A 20,215-nucleotide genomic window follows, 5' to 3' on the forward strand; every position below is an offset into this window, starting at 1 on the left:
TGACCTAGAATAATATAATATGAAGATTAGGTGGGGTGACAATGAAGCTGATTGAAGGCTATCATCTCAGGCACACAGACAGGATGACAGCCTTCTGCTGAGAGCTCTTGCTCCCGTGAGGAGTCAGACAGCTAAAGCAACAAGCACATTTCTGCTAGAGTAAAGAGTATCCCACCTGAGCAAAGTTCAGATGCTGCTGTGTGACTGTGCATGTCATTCCCGTAGGAAATGAATGACATACCCGTTTTGTAAAACATTGAAAAGGAAAGCCAATATAATCAACTAAAACTGACAATATCTTACTATATATTTGACGTTGATTGTGGGATTTTAATCATTTATTAAATTTACATTGCAATTTTGTGGATGATTTAAAAAAAAAATTACTGTGCTCTGGCTAGCACAAAAGAACTAATAGACCTATGGGAGAACGAGCTGAAATCTACTCTGGCTCATTTATTATCAAGAAAAATGCTTGCTGTGTTACTAAAACCAGTGTACAGACCAGAAAGGATACATCTGGATTTTCAAACCACATCCTGAGTCATCAAAATTGTCTTATGAACAAAAAAGGCTTTTTTTGTAAACTGATTGAAATCAATAACATGTTGTAATAATAAAGGAATATAAACATAGAATTCACACCACAACTTAATGGTTTACTTTTCAGCATATAATATACTTCAATATATGCATGCTGCTACAGTAATTTAATTCTCTCTATCATCTTCCTCCAGTATTTTAAATTAAAGCAATAGGCTTATGAATGGTAGGAAATGAAGAAAGATCGTGAAGGGTGACAAGATACCAGTGAAGTGAGAAGGTGAAAAAAGGAAGCGGTGTTCAAATCAAATGTGGTATCAGATCTGTAATTGGCATAGAAATTTCTTGGGTATTAGCAGTTGATGATTTCCATGGTCTCAGAGGGAGGAAGCTTTATTTATAGCTCCAGAGCTTTTACAACATCTCAGTTACTCTTGCCTTTGCTCTTTCCTTTAGGGGTGGTCTTTTTCACTCTTTGTTCCAGTGCCACTATTTGCTGTCAGTAAACGTGTTCCCTTTCATGTAGTCACTCCTCTGAGACTCGGGCATGTTTGTTTGGAAATTGTCTGGCTGAAACTGAACTCGTGTGGAAGAAAGTCCTTTGAGTTGTCTGTCCAGAGCCCTAACCTTGCCCTGGGGAGAGAATTTGAAGATAATGAGCACAGTTTTGAAAAGAATGGGCATCCTTTGCTGTCAGCTTGAGCCTTTGACTTTGCTCTTAGATGTCATGGTGATGCTCACATTACAAGCTAGATACTGTACTCTTTTCACCTACCTTGGGCACTGCCCAGCTTCCTCTGTCCTTTCAACCCTTCTCCTCAAATATGCGTTCATCAATTTTATAAGGAAAATCCTCTTTGTATTTAATCCATCCGTGCCAGAAAGAGGAATGTAAGCAGGACCAGTTGTCACAGAAGAGTGGTTAGCAAGCCTGCAACCAGTTTACAGCAAATTGCGCATTTCAGCAATGTCCCTGAGAGTGGGAGCGGGAGGCTGAGCAGTTTGGCATGGTGGCAGCCTCTGCTCCCCGAGGTCACAGCCTGCTCTAAATTAGACCTTAGGGGGAGAAGAAACAAGCAAGTGTCTGAATTGCCATGTACAGTCTTTCTGTATGCTTACCCTCTCCGTTTAACTGATGTTAACCTGATGTTTCCCTGGTGTTTGGTAGCAACTTCTAACACCCTTCCAAGAGATGCTAATGTATAAGTATCATTTAAAGATGACTGAATCCCCCCCCCTTAGATCTTCAACTCTTTCTAAATTAAAGCTTGATTGCCTTTAAAAATGCTGTGCAACTCAGGTTTTAGATAGTCTAAGAGAATATGGCCCCCTTTACGCTGTGCTTGAAATGATCTAAGCTGTTCTTTGTAGTTATTTCGAATTTTATATCCTTTTTTTTGGGAAATGAATAGCACGGTATGAAAACAAATTGTGTAAAGGGACTGCTGACAGGATGTTTAAGTGAAGCATGGACATTTCAATTGAAGTATAGTGTGTTAGTCAAATGCTACCTGCTGAGCTGATTAGCAGTAGCTGGGTATAATTCTGTAGCCTGTGTTATATGGGAAATCATACTAGAAAAATGAATGGCCTTTTCTCTGAAGTATGTGAATCTATAAATGCTCTGTGCTTTGGTATTTACTTTGTCTTACGTTCTGGAATGGCCAAGAGTCGTGTATATGCTTTCATGGTGCATCCATTTTCTTAAGTGCATGGTGGAGTGAGAGGAGCAGAGATTGCAGGGAAGGAGCTGATTGTTTTGTTAGCTTGAGGTTTCTGTTTGCTTGTTTTTTCAAATGGAGGTGATAGTTTTAGGATGAAAAGGCTTTTAAGGTTTTGCTGGACTAAACCTTTTGTGTATTTGTTAAATAAACTAAGTGTGTGTATCTAAACCCTCAAACAGAGTCTTTAAAAGTCCCACAATGTCTGTGTGCCTGTCACTGCTGCCAGAACTCTCTGGTGAAAGGCAGGTCTGTCTGCTGTCACACAAGTGCAGAACTTAGCTTTTCTCCCTGCCTGTCCCTTGGACGCTCTGTCTGTTTTTGTTTCCATACCTGTCATATACTTGTATTTTTCATTTTCACAAAACTGTGCAAACCCTGTATAATAGTTACATTTCTTTTCTGGGCATCTTTATTAGCCTTTTCCCAGCATGCCACGACCCCAAACCTCTGTTTTCATGAATGTCTTATCAACAGATCTACTCCATGCTAGACTGAGTTTGTTTTCTGATTTTGAAGGCAACAATCCCAAAGTTCATTTTGCTATTGCTACTGAAGAAAGAGTAGGATTTCAGGATCACTTCTGTCAGACTTTAAGATGCAGAAGTATTTTTGGTTATGTTTTTCTTCAACTTGTAGTAGTCACGCAATATCACAGAAAGATGCAGTCAGTGAGCACTTCATTGTCTCAGATATGTCCTGTACTTCGTGGTAAGTACACGTGTGCGAATAATAGAGCAGAACTTGTCTGACGTGCTGACAGTTTTACAAGGCAAAGACAACACATTCAGAATGTTATTGCATCATTTTAATTAACAGTCAGTGTGAACTCTGTTTCCTTCATTCTTAACATTAAACTGTAGAAAACATCAAAGCTGAAACAAACAAGGTAAAACAATATATGGTGAGATATATATACCAGGAAACTATACGGTAACTGCTCAGCTTTTTGAAGGCTGGATCAGCTGGGCTAATATTTAAGCTCCAGTCCCATTACTCACAAGAAAAACACTATATGTGAATTACTCATCCTTTGCAAAGCCCCCTTAACTTCATTGTGGTTTCAGGTTAATGTAGCAGATTTTTCTTACGGCCTCCATTAGGGTAGGGGGCATTTTTACTGGTACTTGACTGGTGGGGAACTGGTGATGGTGGGTCTTTTCAGTGCTACCGTTTTCAGAGAATTGATCCACCTTTTTTAATCACAGTCAGCCGTAGCCAAACAAAAGCAGTTTGTTTCTACAGTGGCATCAATAAAATGGGAAATATATTATGGCTTAGCTGGGGACACATGCTTTCTACCTTTTGCTGCTTTGTCTCTGTTTATAGCTAGGTTTTCCTACCATTCAAATTCTGTTAGTCTTGTGCTTGCTTTGTGTGATCTGTAATCCACACAGAAAACATGTGCCCTCTGCAATACAATAATAATTATTTTTTTAAATGTTTGCTGCTAATATAACATGCTATATTGATTCAGCCTGGGTTTTCTAGTGTTTTCCTGGTAGTGATGAGAAAGATGGTATAACTTCACCAAATGGAAAAGAGCTTAATTTTCATGCAAACCAATATTCAACAGAATCATAAAGTCCTAGCCCTGGTAATAAAAATAGAAGCCGATGTTATTAATGCATCATTTCAGATACACAGAGCACCATTATGTGACTCCTGGGTTGAGTAAAACTTCATGTAATCACAGTGGCCATAGACTTAAGCCCTATAAAGCTGGAAACTTCAACAGATGGCTATTGTCAATGCAGCTTCTAAAAGCTTTAGAGCCGCGTTGTGTTAGGGCTCCAGATATGGCTTACTCAGTGGTAGCTTTTTAAATTACAATTACTGAACATAACTGATCTGCATTATGGAAGTAATAATAATAATACTTCACACTCAGTAACCTGTGTAAGGGTCTGAAAGCTCTTAACCAAGGTTTTTGAAGACTCCCTTTCTGCTTATTGAAAATAAAGAGCATGCAGGGGCTTGTTGGAGCGTGAGAGGATCGAGAGTTAAGCGCAGCAGCCACAGCAGGCGGGCTCCGAGGCTGTGGCCAGCAGCCAGGCCACGCTCTCTGCGGGCCTAGGGCTCAAACAAGAGGGTGCTCCAGTCTCTGGCACAGGCCTGGGCTGCAATGTCCCACTTCCGAAGTTTACCAGTAATGGAAGGAATCATAGATGTTTTGACTTGGAAGGGACCTTAAAGACCATCCGGTTCCAACCCCCCTCCCATGGGCAGGGACACCTCCCACCAAACCAGGTTGCCCAAAGCCCCATCCAGCCTGGCCTTGAACACCTCCAGGGATGGGGATGGCGCATCCACAGCTTCTCTGGGCAACCAGTGCCAGTGCCTCACCGCCCTTTGAGTGAAAAATTTCTTCCTAACCTCTGATCTAAATATTTTTTAATTTAAAGCCGTTATTCCTTGGGTGAAATGTCTGTATTTGAGATTTACTTTTGTCTAGTTGGTAGTTGTCTTTTTTTCTTTTTTTCTTTTTTTTTTTCTTTTCACAAAGTGATTCTATTTTTCATTTTCAGGGTCTAGAGATCACTTGTGAAAGTATCCTGGTGGCTGTTCTCTCTGACTGTTTTTGTTTTATCTTTCAGATCGATATCATTGTGACTTTGGGTGGACTTGGAGGACGCTTTGATCAAATAATGGCATCAGTGGAAACACTTTTTCATGCAACAAATATCACTCCTTTTCCAGTGATAGTTATCCAGGAGTGCTCGCTGATTTGCCTACTTCAACCTGTAAGTGCTGTGAAAAGTCACTACATAATACACCTGACCTTTCATCTCCTCTTACCCTGTAGGTCTGGCACTATTAACTTCTCATCTTCTTAATTGTAATCTATAGGGACACAACCTAAATTGAAAATATATTGCAGAGCAGTGGACAACAAATCATATGCTCTGCACTCCTGCCTTGGAAAAGATCATTTTTAGTTTGGTCAGGATAGGTTTGTTTGAAATAGGAGGAAAGCTGAATCTGAGTATGTCTGGGATTTTGATTATAAACGAAAAAAACATCTTTAAACTTTTTAATTAGGTTCCATTAAGTTTAAATTTAGCATGCAGCCCTTTGCATGTTGAGTAGCAATACAGACATCTGCAGTATGAGAAACAAAAGCTACAAGATGAAGATACGAGGGAGTTCCTGACAAACGTGTCAGGCAGAATTCTTGTGTGGTCTGAGTGGTGCAGTTCATTATGATGTGGATCCAGTGAGGATCAGCAAGAGAATTTATTTAAGATGTATTTTTTTGTGTGGTTTCAGTTCTTATTCCATTTATTGATTCATAAAACAACACAGTCAAAAGATCTTGCAGGGCTTCTGCTTCTAAGTTTTAAATTAAAGGCAAATCTAAGCATCAAAGAGTCTTCTCTAACAGCAGTTCATTTGCTTGGAAATATGTTTTTCCTGATGTCAGGGTTTCTAGACACTTAACTAGCTTTTCCATTTTACCTTAGACAGCGTATTTCATTAAAATAAAAAACATTCACAGATAAATTTGACAAAACCCTGCACCACACATGCTTTATTGTAATTTGAGAAAAGAGTTAATAAGGTTCTATGAGATTATAGATTTAAATCCACAGGGGCAAATGCTGTATTAACAACTTTTAAGCACTGTGTCTGCAGGAAAGACTGTAGGCACAGGAGCTCATTTGCCAGTATGGCCAGGAATGACTGTGATCATTAGTTGCAATGCTACATGGCTAGAGGCAGCAGAGTGAGGGGGAAGTAAGGCTGAAGGATAACTGGTTAAAATCTGGAAGTGAGGAGTAACTCACATATGGCTGGTCTATGGGTGCAGCACTTCACTGGCCACAGTTGATTAATATTAGGATACTTCTAAGAACATGTAGAAGAGCTGAAATAAGATGGAGAATTCCAAATTTAGCTTATAAAATGCTTACTTGGACTGGAAAGACTACTAATTCTTTTAATTCATCTTTTCCATAAGTGACTTTGAAATGTCACAGAATCACAGAATTGTAGGGGTTGGAAGGGACCTCGAGAGATCATCGGGTCCAACCCCCCTGCCAAAGCAGGTTCCCTAGAGAAAGTTTTCCTAGTCATGCATAAGGTTGCTTTCAGAAGAGTCTTCAATGAATAATTAACCCCTTTGCAATTTGAAAAAAAAAAAAAATCTGTGTATTTAAATAGAAATTAGAGGTTTCTAACTGTTTGGGATTGCTGGCAACTTTTTATGTTCTGTTTTTATCGTGCTGTATGAGAAGCATTTAACTTTTTTGTTGGTGGGGATAGTTCCACAGCGTATTATTTTCTACCGTCCCTGGCTGTCAATCTGCATTGCTGGTAACTGACTTCAGGCTGTTTCTAGCATTCAGGAATAAAGGGCAGATATAGAGGGCAGGCCTTTTAAGCAATCTTAATGCTGACTTTAACACAAAATTGCTTTTCTTTGTTGGTTTAAACTTGTCGCTGTCAGTATCTTCAGTCAACTGTCATGGTACCTCCAGATAACAGTATTAATCCTGTATAGTTTAGATAAAAATTAAGTGAGTAGTTTACACATAGAGACAAACAGGAATCTTTAGCTTGGAAGTACTCTTTTTTTTCCTATGAAGTTCAACATGGTATTTTTCTCTTGTAAACATCCACAGTCATGGCATTCTCTCTCTTTCCTTTCCCTTGTTTGTAATTTTAAAATCAAGGTAGGAGGGAGTTGAACACAGTGGGAGACTGACTTTTTGAATACAAGTATGGAAACTGTGCAACAAATGAAGCAAAGTTTTGAGATCCGAATGCTAATGCAAATGATAAAGTTAAGAGCATCTTGCTTTTCCTATAAAATGTAGAGCTGAAATCCTTCTCTCTTGGGTAAGAAGAATCTGATCTTTATTGGATTCTTTGCATAAGATATATGAGGAAAATATAACCATATTTTTGCTTCGGAATAACATTAGCCCTCAGCTCACTATAGCGGGAGATTAGTATTGGTTCTATATCATGTGTACCTAGGCAGAGGCTAAAATACTTAGATAGAGCAGTGAAACTGGTAATCCCAAAACAGCCCTAGGAGGGATACAAAGAGGAATAGCAAATCAAGCTGCTGAATATTTAGCTACTAATACGGAAACTAAGGGGATGATTCAGTGAGTTACTCCATAGGAAAAAAAGAGTACTTCCAAGCTAAGGATTCCTGTTTGTCCCCATGTGTAAACTACTCACTTGATTTTTATCTAAACTATACAGGATTAATACTGTTATCTGGAGGCACCATGACGGTTGGCTGAAGATACTGACAGCGACAAGTTTAAACCAACAGTGAAAAAGCAATTTTGTGTTAATGTCAGCATTAAGATTAATGACCTTAAAAGGTTTGCCCTCTATATCTAAGCCCTATCTCTAGAACTACTCTATATCATTACTGGAATGTTGATATAGAAGGTCACAGAAAAAAAAAAATACATCTATATTTAATACACCTGTAAAGGTACACAGTGTTGTAGGAAACATGGTTGGAGTCTTGATGGAAGTCTTCAGGATGAAAGAGAAAGACAGCAAGGACAATGCCTGACTTTGAATCCACTGCAGACTAACAAGCAAGGAGGACCAGGTCAACAAAGCCCTTTTTTTGTTAGTCAATAATATTATCCATGTACTAAATGTAAGGGTAATCATATTTCTATGCAGGAGTCTCTTGGGTTATAGGTAGACAGTGCAAGTTTTTTAAACATATTGGGAAACGTGGCATGGAAAGCAAAGAAAGCTGCAAGGAAGAACACTCTGGAGGCAGAAATAGGGAGACTATGTAAGAATTCCAGGAGGTGATGCTTCCTCTAAAACACTGTCTAATGTGATGACTGAAATTTAAAAAAGGGGGGGGGGGGGGGAGTGGGGAGGTGAGGGCCGGGGGGGAGTTTCTCTGCACTGAATAGTCACCTCATTTCTTTCTATAGTGGAGGGGAAGGATCGTATAGGGGAAGGAAACATGAATTCTTAATAAGGAGTAATCACTTCTATGAGCAGGATATTTTATGTAACAGTCCATACATTTTATGCTTGAAATTTTAGTAATATCAATCACCATTAGAATATACCCTGGCTGAAGAGCATTAAGCCTTTAGAGTCATGTTTATCATGCTAGCCATGCTCAGTACGAATGGCTTAAGGTTTCACATACATACTTTCTCATTTTCTGGTAGTGTGCTTCTCAGGAGTACAGAAACATTAGCTTCTGTACACTGAGCATAAATTATCTTTTTTCTGTGAGTTTTATGGCAGTTTGTAATACAAGGTAATAGGATTTATGACCAAGAAATGAGAAGATGTCCAAGAGTTAATGAGGCCTGTCTTTTACATTATACCGAGCAGCTCAGTGTTCCCCATGCAGAATTCTTGAAGTGGCATGTAAGGGAGAAGATCTGCTAGCTACACATGAAAATGCGTTACAGACACGTACTTTTGTCAATTAGCTGGCTCTTCTGAATGAGTGTATGAATGCTTTGATAACCCTTTTTTTCTCAGACACAGCTTTTCTTGTGAGTGCATGTCTTCCTTCCCTGGGAGAGCGATGAGTAATTTAACATCATAGGTAGTAGTCCAGCAAATATGAGCAATAAGAATCAGAAGTCTCATTCCTCATTCTTGGCTGTCTTTTACTTCTTGGCTTCCTTGCTGCCTTGGCTATTCTTTACCGTCATTTCATTGGCGAGAAAGCAATTGTATGGTCTTTTGATCTCACAGTCACCTAGTTTGTAAATTGGATAAGACCCATGTCTTTCTCTGAATGAGCACTGTGAGGCTCATGTAGTTTTTGACAAAACACCCTTATATTCTCAGCTCTGCACTGAAGTGGAACACAGTATTACTGTAATAGTAACAAGAGTATTAGTAAGACCTTTAATTAACATAGGCATTGGCATACAGTAGGCTGTGCAGCTAATTAGTTAGCATGGTCCCAAGCACAGTGTTAGTGGGAGCCAGCTATCATTCTCACAGACAGTGCCTGGGCAGAGTCTGGGACTACCATAGATTTGTAAGTGCCTACTAAGCATTTTGGACAGTGCCACCTCATTTGGGGGGCAAGAGAGAACAACCATAATATGTATGTGAGCCATGCTGTGCCCATTGGCTTGAGGTCCAGAGAATAGTACCTGGACCACCTTACAGATGCGGAGTGACCAGGTGTAGAGTTCTGCTCCTAGCTGCAGGCACTGTGATAGATACAAGCTGAGGGAGGTAAAAGACTGACAATTTACTCTGCTGTAGTGTACTGCTGCAGTTTTCTACATCAGTGTTCTTTGCTTTTCTTTGTATCCATGCTTGGAGAGTCAAATGTAATGGGAAATTCAGGGTGTATACATTCAGCGTCTGAGTTTCCTTTGGCAGTTCCTTGAATATCATAACTAGTTCCTTGAGTATTGTGGGAACTTCAAAAATGAGTCTGAATTACTTCAGTTTATTTCATGGTATTGTATGGCTATCAAGTGCTGTTGCTTCAAGTTTACCACATGATTTCTGTGTTTTGCCAGATATCAGTGATCCAAATGTAATTAATTTTTTGTTAGTCACTTCCTAAACTAGCAAAGATTTTACTTTCTATTTTGTTTCTCACTGCTACCAAAGGAAAATTTTAGGAGGATCTTCTCTTAGCAGCTAAATTCTTTATAGCTCAGCATCAGTAAAAGTGTAGTATGAAATGTAGAAAAAATATATATTTTCTTAGAAATCATAACTAGCTTCTGCAACAATCATATCCTTTCAAGTTTATTTAGTGCCAGTTAAAAGTGCAGTTTGCATCAAGTTTGTGAAGCATTTAGAAAAATGTAGATTTTTTGTAGACTTGTTTGCACAGGATGACATCTAATACCTATGGACTACTTCTGTATAATGAAGACATATGCAAAATATTTAAATATTTTGTCTACAGCTCTTCCTTAGACAGACAGACATTGCAACAAATTTATGAGTCAGTTTGTTAGCTTGCAGGTAACCACTTAAAAAAATCATCTCTTTCAGTGAGGAAAGGAAAATAACAAGCCATCATTGCCAAGTAAAAATAACTTTTACTAAATGAGATTTTTACCTATTTATAACTCTTAAGAACTAAGTAATACTCTATGGCAGGATGTGTTAATCACATGGCTATTTCTAGATTCACATCTTAATGGTTCCTATATCAAAAAAGATGATATAAGGAACAGTAATCTAACTATTCTGCTCATGTACTTCTAGATTCTGGAATCATGCAATTTATTTCTGAATTCTGAATCTGGTGTTTGATAAGTTTCAACAGTTCTACTCTCAACATTTTTTAGTCATTGTCCAGATTTTTCATTCCTACAGCAGTTGATGCATGATCATCTAGGAGAATCTTGAACCTAAATAAAGTTGTTCTGAGGTTGTTTCTGCTCTCTGTTGTGTCCTCTAGCTGTTGTAATAATAATCTTGTTAATATGATAGTACCTATTGTCTTGTTTGATGGAAGCAAGGAAAGCTTTCTGTTACAAAGCTAATTTTCTCAGAGCTGGGATTTTTCCCAAACTTGTAAATTCCTTGCATTTCCTTTGAAGTTTTAATACGTCATTTACACCTTTATATTTCTTTCTGCAGTGCTCTGATGCTTTTATTTGTTTGTGTGTGATGAAGTAGTAGTTATTCTTTTTACCATTCTTTGATACCATTATTACCATTATTCTTTTAAACAGATCTTCTGCTTAATCAGTTGCATGATGTTAAGTGACTGGAAGCAAAATAGCTAACGTTGTCTTGGACATTTGTTTATCCGTATGTAGTTCACGCTTAACTGAGAACAATGAGAAGTTGGTAAAACTTTATTCTGTTTTGGTGATAGCAGTACACTGAGGAAGACCACAGCATTTTTTTCACATGCTGTGTGTGCATTTAATCATTGTCCTGTAAGTAAACAGACAAATGTGGAGTGTACGCACATTTTGTTCATTTTAGTTTTGTTTGTGTTTGTGTTTTTTTGAAAAAAAAAACAGGACTTCAGTCCTATACCAGGATTTTGTGGCGAGCTAAAGAATTTCCAAGCTTTTCATGAATAGATTTTTGACAACAACAACAAACGGAAACTAGTATCTAAAAGATAATCAATATTGATTCCAAATCTTATGAGCAGATTTCACAGAAATCACAGAATTTCTAGGTTGGAAGAGACCTCAAGATCGAGTCCAACCTCTGACCTAACACTAACAGTCCTCCACTAAACCATATCCCTAAGCTCTAAATACTTTGAACATAATTCAGATAAGTTATCTAACGTTTTTTGTTTTGTTTTGTTTTAACTTAAACAAAAAAAAAAAATCTAATGCTTGTCTGTATGGAGGTCTGATAGATTGGTATTTTTGGTTTATTTTGTTTTATTTTTATGATTATTTTGTTGTGGTTTAAAATATGTCTCCCACCTGACACCCACAGGGGATAACACAATATTTTGGATGTTTAAGGGAAACAATCAGACATAAAGGATTAAAGAAATTTAAAGGGTTAATTATTAACACATTCTGTGACTCGCTGGATCAGAGGTCAGCCCCTTTACTAATTAACCATCGTAGAGCAAGTCTTATTTTCTCCTTCTGATCGTTTTCTTTCATTTTTCTTGACTCTTGGATCGCATCAAATGTCTTTTCTTAGTGCATCATGATTTAGTTTAATTCTGCAGAAAACATTCTTGTTTTAACTTCAGCAGCCACCATTTCCTGAAGATTTTCTCCCAGGGTTCATCTCCTTCCAACAGTCACAATTTATGTAATCTTCTGCTGTACTACTACTGCTATGAAGTATTAGTTCATCAATGCCCTTTTGTCGTACTGGCTTCATCTCTTCCTCTTGGGTCTCGTAGTATTTTCTCTTGATTCTTCAGTTGTATTATAATCAATGTGGACTCATCTGTGTAGTATTGAAAACTATTGAGGCGATGTCTGCTGCAACATGCCTGTGTCCCACAAATTATTGCTGAGTTATAATTCTGTTTGGCTTTATTGTGGTGGAATGCAGCCCAAATGTTTCAGGTCCCAGGATGCTGTGGTACCCACTAAGTGACACAGCCTCTATCACAGCATGTTACTGCCATGCTTGAGATGAATCCCACCAAAGTTTTGTAGTGAGTGCTTTCCTCTTCAGGTATTTAAAGTACTTCAGTGCCAATTTGGGAGTATTTGATTTTTTTCACTCCTTATCATTACAGAAGGTTCATATGGAAACTAGCAGGTATCAAAAGTCTGTAATCTGAAGGCACAGCCTCTTCTGGAAAGAGTATGAATGTCTGGAAAATATTTTATTGCATGCTCTTAAAAAAATGTAGCAGGCAAAATCAATATTACTGTTCCTAGACTGAATGTAAATGACAGTAAAAATTGAAGTGATAATAGGTGACAAATCATTATCTGCTACAAAAACAGAGCAATCAGAATGCTAAATACTTAATGGTTGTCCACACTTGAAGGACTGATGGATTCTTCCAGAAGAAAACTTTAAAATGTTTCTTTCTGCTCATATCTGAATACTGGATTTAATTGAAGTTGAAAAAGGTGAGCATCCGTAGTCTGGCCTCATAGTTATATTTGAAAATATGTTGTCTGTAAAATTGCTTTGGCTTTTCCAATCCCTGTCAGAATGACTCCTAATTCTGTTTCTGCTGTGGCAGTGGTGTTAACTGTATCAAATTACAGTTTTTGTTTAAAAATATTTAAACTCATTGTTTACACTTAGTGTTTAAAATCAGTTTCTAAAACGTTTTTAAATTTTAAAAAAAAAAAGATCCGTGCAAAAGAAGGATTATATTTTGTAAAACCTGAGGTCTTGGGGAAAATGCTGTACTACTAGTAACAAGATTTAGCTACAGCTATTCATAGGAAGTCATTTCCTTGCCATAGGAGGTTATTTACTTTGCAATCTGAATTTTCTGCATGTGGGTAACAACTGGTTACATTACTTCAGAACACATTGTCTGCTGTTAGCATGACATCCCAAAAAGAGACAGTTATCAGGGGCTGCATTCTTCAATGTCTTTTAAGAATGCAATGTTTCTGCCACCCTAAAGTTAAGTGCAATTGAAAATACTTCTCCACCCTGAAATCTAAATTTATAGAATTGGTAATGTGCCCTAAGAGCCAATCATGGAATCATAGAATGGCTTGGGATAAAAGGGACCTTAAAGATCATCTAGTCCCAACTAGACCTCTAGTTCACTGCCATGAGCAGGGATGCCACCACTAGAACAGGTTGCCCTGGCCTTGAACACATCCCGGGATGGGGCTTCCATAACTTCTCTGGGCAACTTGTGCCAGTGCCTCACCACCCTCTGAGTGACCTCTAATCTAAATCTTCCTTCTTTTAGTTTAAAACCATTCCCTCTTGTGCTGTCATTATCTACCTGAGCAAAAAGTCACTCTCCATCTTTTTTATAAGCTTCCTTTGAGTGTTGAGAAGCTGCAATTAGGTATCCCTCGAGCCTTCTCTTCTCCAGGCTGAACAGCCCCAGCTCTCCCAGCCTTTCTTCATAGGAGAGGTGCTGATCATCTTCATGGGCCTCCCCTGGAGCTGCTTTAACAGCTTCACATCCTTCTTTGTTGGGGGCCCCAGACCTGGATGCAGCACTCCAAGTGGGGCCTGATGAGGGCAGAGCAGAGCACGATCACCTCCCTTGACCTGCTGCTCACTCCTCTATTGATGCAGCCCAAGAAGCAGTTGGCCTTCTTGGGCTGCATGGCTCATATCAAGCTATTCATCTACTAGAATTCCCAAGTCCCCCTCTGCGGGGCTGCTCTCAGTGTGTTCTTTTCCCAGTCTGTCCTCATGTCTGGGATTGCTCTGACCCAGGTGCAGCACCTTGGACTTGGCCTTGTTGAACCTCATTATGTTCACGTGGGCCCACTTCTCTAGTTAGTTCAGGTCCCTTTGGATGACATCCCTTCCTTCTGCTGTATTGATTGCACAACTCAGCTTAGTGTCATCTGCAGACTTGCTGAGGATGCTCTTGATCCCATTTACTACATCACTGTTGAAGATATTAAGCAATGTTGGTACCAAAACAGACCCCTGAGGGACACCACTTCACCACTTGTCACCAGCCTCCACCTGGCCTTAGAGCCATTGACCACACCTCTCTGGGTGCAACCTTCAAGCCAATTTCTTACCCACTGAATGGCCCACCCTTCAAATCGATCTCTCTCCAATTTGGAGATCAGGATGTCATGTAGGACTGTGTCAAAGGCCTTACAGAAGTCCTGATAGACATCAGTCGGTCTTTCCTTGTCAACTGATGTAGTCACTCCATCAACAGAAGGCCACCAGACTGGTCAGGCGCAATTTGCCCTTGGTGAAGCCATCTGTCCCAGAGCACCTTCTCATCCTGTATCTGCCTTGGCATTGCTTCCAGGAGGATCTGTTCTATGATCTTCCTAGGCACAGAGGTGATCTATAGTTCCCCAAGTCCTCCTTTCAACCCTTTTTTAAAAATGGGAGTGATGTTTCCCATTTTCCAGTCACAGGGGACTTCACCTGACTGCCAGGACTTTTGAAATATGATGGAGAGAGGCTTGGTAACTCTATCAGCCAGTTCCCTCAGGACCCTGGGATGTACGGTATGGGGCCTCGTAGCCCTGTACCTGTTCATTTTCATTAGGTGGTCTCAAACCTGCTCGTTGCTTTCCATGGGAGGAACTTTGCTCCCCCAACCCCCTACAGGTTCAGGGAGATGAGATACATGGGAAGCCTGACTGGCAGAGAAGGCTGAGGCAAAGAAGTCGCTGAGCACATTAGCCTTCTCCATGTCTGCCATTACCAGTTCTCTCTTCTCATCCTTCAGAGGGGGCACACTCTCCTTTGCCTTTCTTTTCTGAGCAATGTACCTATAGAATCCCTTCCTGTTATTCTTTGCATCCCTTGCCAAGCTCAATTCCATTCATGCCTTGGCTCTCCTGATCCCATACCTGCACATCCTGATTGCATCCCTGTACACTTCCCAGGCCACATGTCCCTGCTTCCACTGCCTGTGCATTTCCTTCTTGCACCTTAGTTTGACCAGCAGGTCCTTGCTCCACCTTCCTGGTTGTCTGTCCTCCCTGCCCACTTTCTGACACAGAGGGATGGAGAGTTCTGTCTCTCTAATAAAAATATCCTTAAAGAGTTGCCAGCTGTGTTCAGCTCCTTTGCCCCTAAGGATGGTGTTCCAGGGGATCTTGCCCACTAGGTCTTTAAATAGCTGGAAGTTCACTCTTTGGAATTTCAGGAATTCCTGACTTTGTTCTTTGCCAGGCCTATATGCCTGGAGATCACAAACTCAACCAGAGCAGGGTCACTGCAGCCCACACTGCCTCTGATCTTAACCTCTTTAATGAGTTCATCTGCACTGGTGAGCATCAGTTCCAGTAACATTTCTCCTCTGGTTAGTTTATCTAATACTTGGTCGAGGAAATTATCCTCAATGCACTCCAGGAGTCTCCTGGATTGCCCACATCCTGCTGTGTAGTTTTCCCAGGAGACATCCAGATGGATGAAGTCTCCCATCAGGATGAGAGTGTGCAAGGATGATGCTTTCTGTAGCTGAAGCAAGAAGGCTCCCCTTGATCAGGCAGCCCATAGCAGACGGAGACCACAAGCTGCCCTTTATTGGTTCAAACCTTAACTTTAACCCACAAGCTCTCAACCTGTCCATGGCTGTTTCTCAGAGGCAGCTCTTCTCAGTCAATCCATTCCCTAACATAGAGGGCAACACCCCATGCCTCCTTCCCTGCCTGTCTCTCCTGTAAAGCTTGTAGTCCACTATTCTGGTGTTCCAGTTATGGGATCTGTCCCCCCATGTTTCCGTGGTAGTACTCAGGTCCTAGTTTTCTAATTGCACTGTGGTTTCCATCTCCTGCTTGTTTCCCATGCTGCATGCACTGGTGTAGCAGCACTTCAGCTGGGCTGTCAGTCACATCACCTTTTCAGAGGAGCCCTTCCTAGTTGCTTTGGGACAGTTCACAAGTATTTCCCTGTTGCTTCCTAAAGTGACAATACCCCTGGGTTCCATTCTGTCACTCAGTGGTGCGTCCCCTTCCCCTGCTGAATCTAGTTTAAAGCCCTGCTAATAAGCCCAGCCCACTTCCTGCTCTGAACACTTTTGCCCTACCTGGTCAGCTGTGCCCCATCTGGTGTCAGCATGTCCAGTCTCTCAAAAGTGCACCCAAAATCATAGAACCCAAACCTTGAGCATGGCACAAGCCATGCAGACAGTTGTCCACTTGGCCTATTCATCTCCTTCATCTAGTCACCAGCTGGGAGGATAGAGGAAAACACTACTTGCTCTCCCAGTCCCTTCAACATCTTTCCAAGGGACATAAAGTCCTTTTTGATATTTTGGAGTCTCTTTGTTGCAGCCTCATTTGACCCTACATAAAAGAGTAGGAATGGGTAGTAGCCTCTTCGTGATATCATGAATGCGGGCCCTGGAGAGGAAGCAAACCTCTCTGGAGAGATTCTCTGGATGGCAAATGGGTGCTCCAGTGCCTCTCAGCAAAAGTCTCCCATTACTAACACCCTTAATGCCTTTTTTGTGGCACAGGCGCAGATGCAAGTGGTTGACTCGGCCAACTTTGTACAGTTGCCCTTTTCTAGGTCATTATCAATGAAAGGCAACAGAGACCTTCAGGGAAAGCCATCTCACCATTAGATAAGATATGAGGAAATGGTCTGAAGTTGTACCAGAGGAGGGTTTTTTTGGACATAGGAAGAACTTATTCATGGAGAGGGTCAAATGTTGGAACAGGCTGCCCAGAGAAGTGGTGAAGTCCCCATCCCTGGAGGTATTTAAGAGATGTGTGGATGTGGCACTAAGGGGCATGGTTCTGTAATGGGACTCAGTAGGGCAGGTTGATGGTTAGGCTTAATGATCTTGAAGGTCTCTTCCAAGCTAAGTGTTTATATGATTCTGTGATTAGCAGCAGGAGGAAGCAGCAGATAACAGTGGTTGGAGATGCCTTTCCTCAGGAGACAGGAACCCATCTGTGCTGATCAGACATGCTGTCATAGGAGCTGTGTTGCTTGGCAAGGGACGTTGCAGAGAGACTGCTGAACTTCATCTGTCCTTGAACTGTTGCTCCTTGCTATTCATCTGCGTGGACACCAGTGCTACTGCCAAGGGAAATCTGAAATAAATTAACTTACACTACTAAGGGGACAAAGGCAGAGATGTTCCTTAATTTCCTTTGGATGACAGGAGAGTCCAGAGAAGGGCAACAAAGCTGGTGAGGGGCCTGGAGAACAAGGCTTATGAGGAGCGGCTGAGGGAGCTGGGCTTGTTCAGCCTGGAGAAGAGGAGGCTCAGGGGCGGCCTTATCGCTCTCTATGGGTACCTCAAGGGAGGCTGTAGCGAGGTGGGGGTTGGTCTGTTCTCCCACGTGCCTGGTGACAGGACGAGGAGGAATGGGCTAAAGTTGCGCCAGGGGTGGTTTAGGTTGGATATTAGGAAGAACTTCTTTACTGAAAGGGTTGTTAGACACTGCAACAGGCTGCCCAGGGAAGTGGTGGAGTCACCATCCCTGGAGGTCTTTAAAAGACGTTTAGATGTAGAGCTTAGGGATAGGGTTTAGTGGAGGACTTGTTAGTGTTAGGTCAGAGGTTGGACTCAGTGATCTTGGAGGTCTCTTCCAACCTAGATGATTCTGTGATTCTGTACAGACACAACTTGTGAGTTAACAGCTTGCTATGGGGCTGGTGTCCCAGGAAGTGCTTTGGCTTTTATGATCACAGGTTCCTCTGAGGCATAGAGGGAGAGACAGCATCCATTTGACAAATTGAAGGAAAAACAACTATGCCAAGAGGCTAGCCAACCTGGTGAAGAGGGTTTTAAACTGGGCTGTATCAGGGCATGGTGATGACAGCTTAGAGTTAAGTGAGGAGTAAGGGTTATGGCTGATAACTACAAGGGACAGAGGAGTGAAGTGAGAGAGTCCTCAGGAAAGATGAAACAAAGGCGAAAGGAAACCCCTCTCAAGTGCCTATGCACAAATGCATGCAGCCTAGGAAATGAACAGGAGGAGCTAGAGCTCCATCTATGGACACAGAACTGGGAAATCATTGGAAAAACTGTGAAGTGGTGGAAAAGCTCATATGCCTGGAGATCTGTGATAGGGAGGCAACAGCTCTTCAAGAAACACAGGCAAAGAAGACGAAATGTGTGGTGGCCCTTTAGGGGAGTGAGCAGTTCACAGTAGAAGGGGTCCTGGGGGAGACAGCTCTGTGAATGTCAAAGCAGCGAGTTCAGTGGAGGGCCACTGAGATGGCTGAGGGCTGGGAGTGCTGAGTGCCCTGCGAGGCTGAGGATGCTGGGCTAGTAAAGCCTGGAGAATAGAAGGCTTTGGGCAGTGCTAATAGCAGCCTTCCAAAACTTGCAGAGGTTAGCAAGAAGATGAAGCCCAGGCTCTTTCCTAAGGTACACAGCAGAAAGACAGTGGTCCTAAACTGAAACAGGGTTGATTCTATGTTGCTATAAGGAAAATTTTCTCCTATGAAGATAATTAAGTATGAAGATAGTTAAGGAATTGAGTGTCCAGAGAGTCTCAAGCCCTGGAAGTGTTCAAAAGCTGATTGGAAGGCTGCACTGAATGATCTCCCAAGACCCCTTACAATGTAAGTGATTCTGAAATAGCTGCAGAGATGCAGTTATATTGAAAAGGGGCATTGGTGCCATTGTACAAGAATCTGTTGAGAAGCATCTGGAATCTCCTGATACAGAACACTGTGTAGCCACATTCAGAAATACTAGTTCTGTCCCCTCCAATCTCAGTTCATGTTTTCATTACCGTACAAGGGGAGATTTATTTTAGTCTCTTGTGTAACCTCTCAGAACAAGTGCCAAAAGGAGAAATGATTGCTGTCTGTAAATACACTGAAGGAGTAAATGCCAGGGAGATAAACAGTCTGTTTAAGTGCAAGGCCAATACTAGAACAAGAGCAAATTGGTTTAAACCAGTAATGGATAAATTTCCATGGGAAATTAGAAGAAAAGTCTCTAATCATTGGTTTAATGAGATTCTGCAACAGCTTTCCAAAAGAGAATAATGGGAAGAGGGGGACAATTAGAAATGGAGCTCACTATGTTAATTTTATATTTCCAATTGTATTGCCAACAAAAATGTGAACCTAAAACTTTAAAAAGTTGCAGCATAAAACTTTATGTAGGCATTGTTTTTCCAACTGTTTTTTTTTATTTCCTGCTTTTAAAACTTGAAGCTTGGCGTTCATGTGAGTCATTTTGAACTACGAGTCACAGAAGCCGTGGAGGTCTGTACCCAGCCTTTCAGCAGTGCTGGTTTGCAAATGGTTAGCATTAGTTCCAGCCTTGGCGATGGGGTCTGCTTCACAAATGTAGTCCTCTTCCACTTTTGATTAACTGTACCCTGAAATCTAGGTTTCTCTTTTGTCTGTACCATAAGAAGTCACAGATATCCAAAGGTGAATTAGCAATCTGGGAAGATATACTAGTATTAAAGTGTATACTTCTAGTATACACTTTATACTTAGTAATGCTAAATGTACAGAATAAATTTAAGCATATGGCAAAACAGATTACTGAAATCTAAGCGTGTGCTTAAGCAGTTTGTTGAATTGTGGTCCACAGATGTAAGTATAGTATCTCATCTGCTGTATAATTCTAAGTTGTCTGTGTTTTCCCATCCACATGACAGCCAGTGATGCTTCGTAGGGAGTATCTGGATTTCTGTACCATCAACATCTGTTTCTGAATGGTTAATTTTCATTAAAATTTCCCATCCATTGTTAATTGAATTATGTCCTTCAGTTTCAGCAGTGTCAGGTACCTGAGGGAGAAGAAGCTACACCCAGAGGGGAATCCTTTTATTCTGATCAAAGAAAAAATTATCAGATTGCATAATAATTAGCATGCAGAATTCTCTGCTAGTAACCACGGTGTTGGCAATGAAATGTGCCCTTGCTTTAGGAGGCTGAGGTCTTCCTAC

General features: G+C 40.9%; 1 protein-coding gene across 4 annotated transcripts in view; it reads left to right on the forward strand.

Moving 5' to 3' along the window:
- Positions 1-20,215, forward strand: part of TPK1 (thiamin pyrophosphokinase 1) — a 328,823-nt gene that overhangs the window by 215,319 nt on the left and 93,289 nt on the right. For all 4 annotated transcript variants that reach the window (XM_082752566.1, XM_082752567.1, XM_082752569.1 and 1 more), the window contains one exon: positions 4,862-5,008. In XM_082752566.1, the coding sequence (XP_082608692.1) occupies positions 4,862-5,008 (147 nt within the window). The remainder of the gene's footprint in view (positions 1-4,861; positions 5,009-20,215) is intronic.

This window comes from Aythya marila (genome assembly GCF_965140915.1).
Source record: "Aythya marila genome assembly, chromosome: 2".
NCBI lineage: Eukaryota > Metazoa > Chordata > Aves > Anseriformes > Anatidae > Aythya > Aythya marila.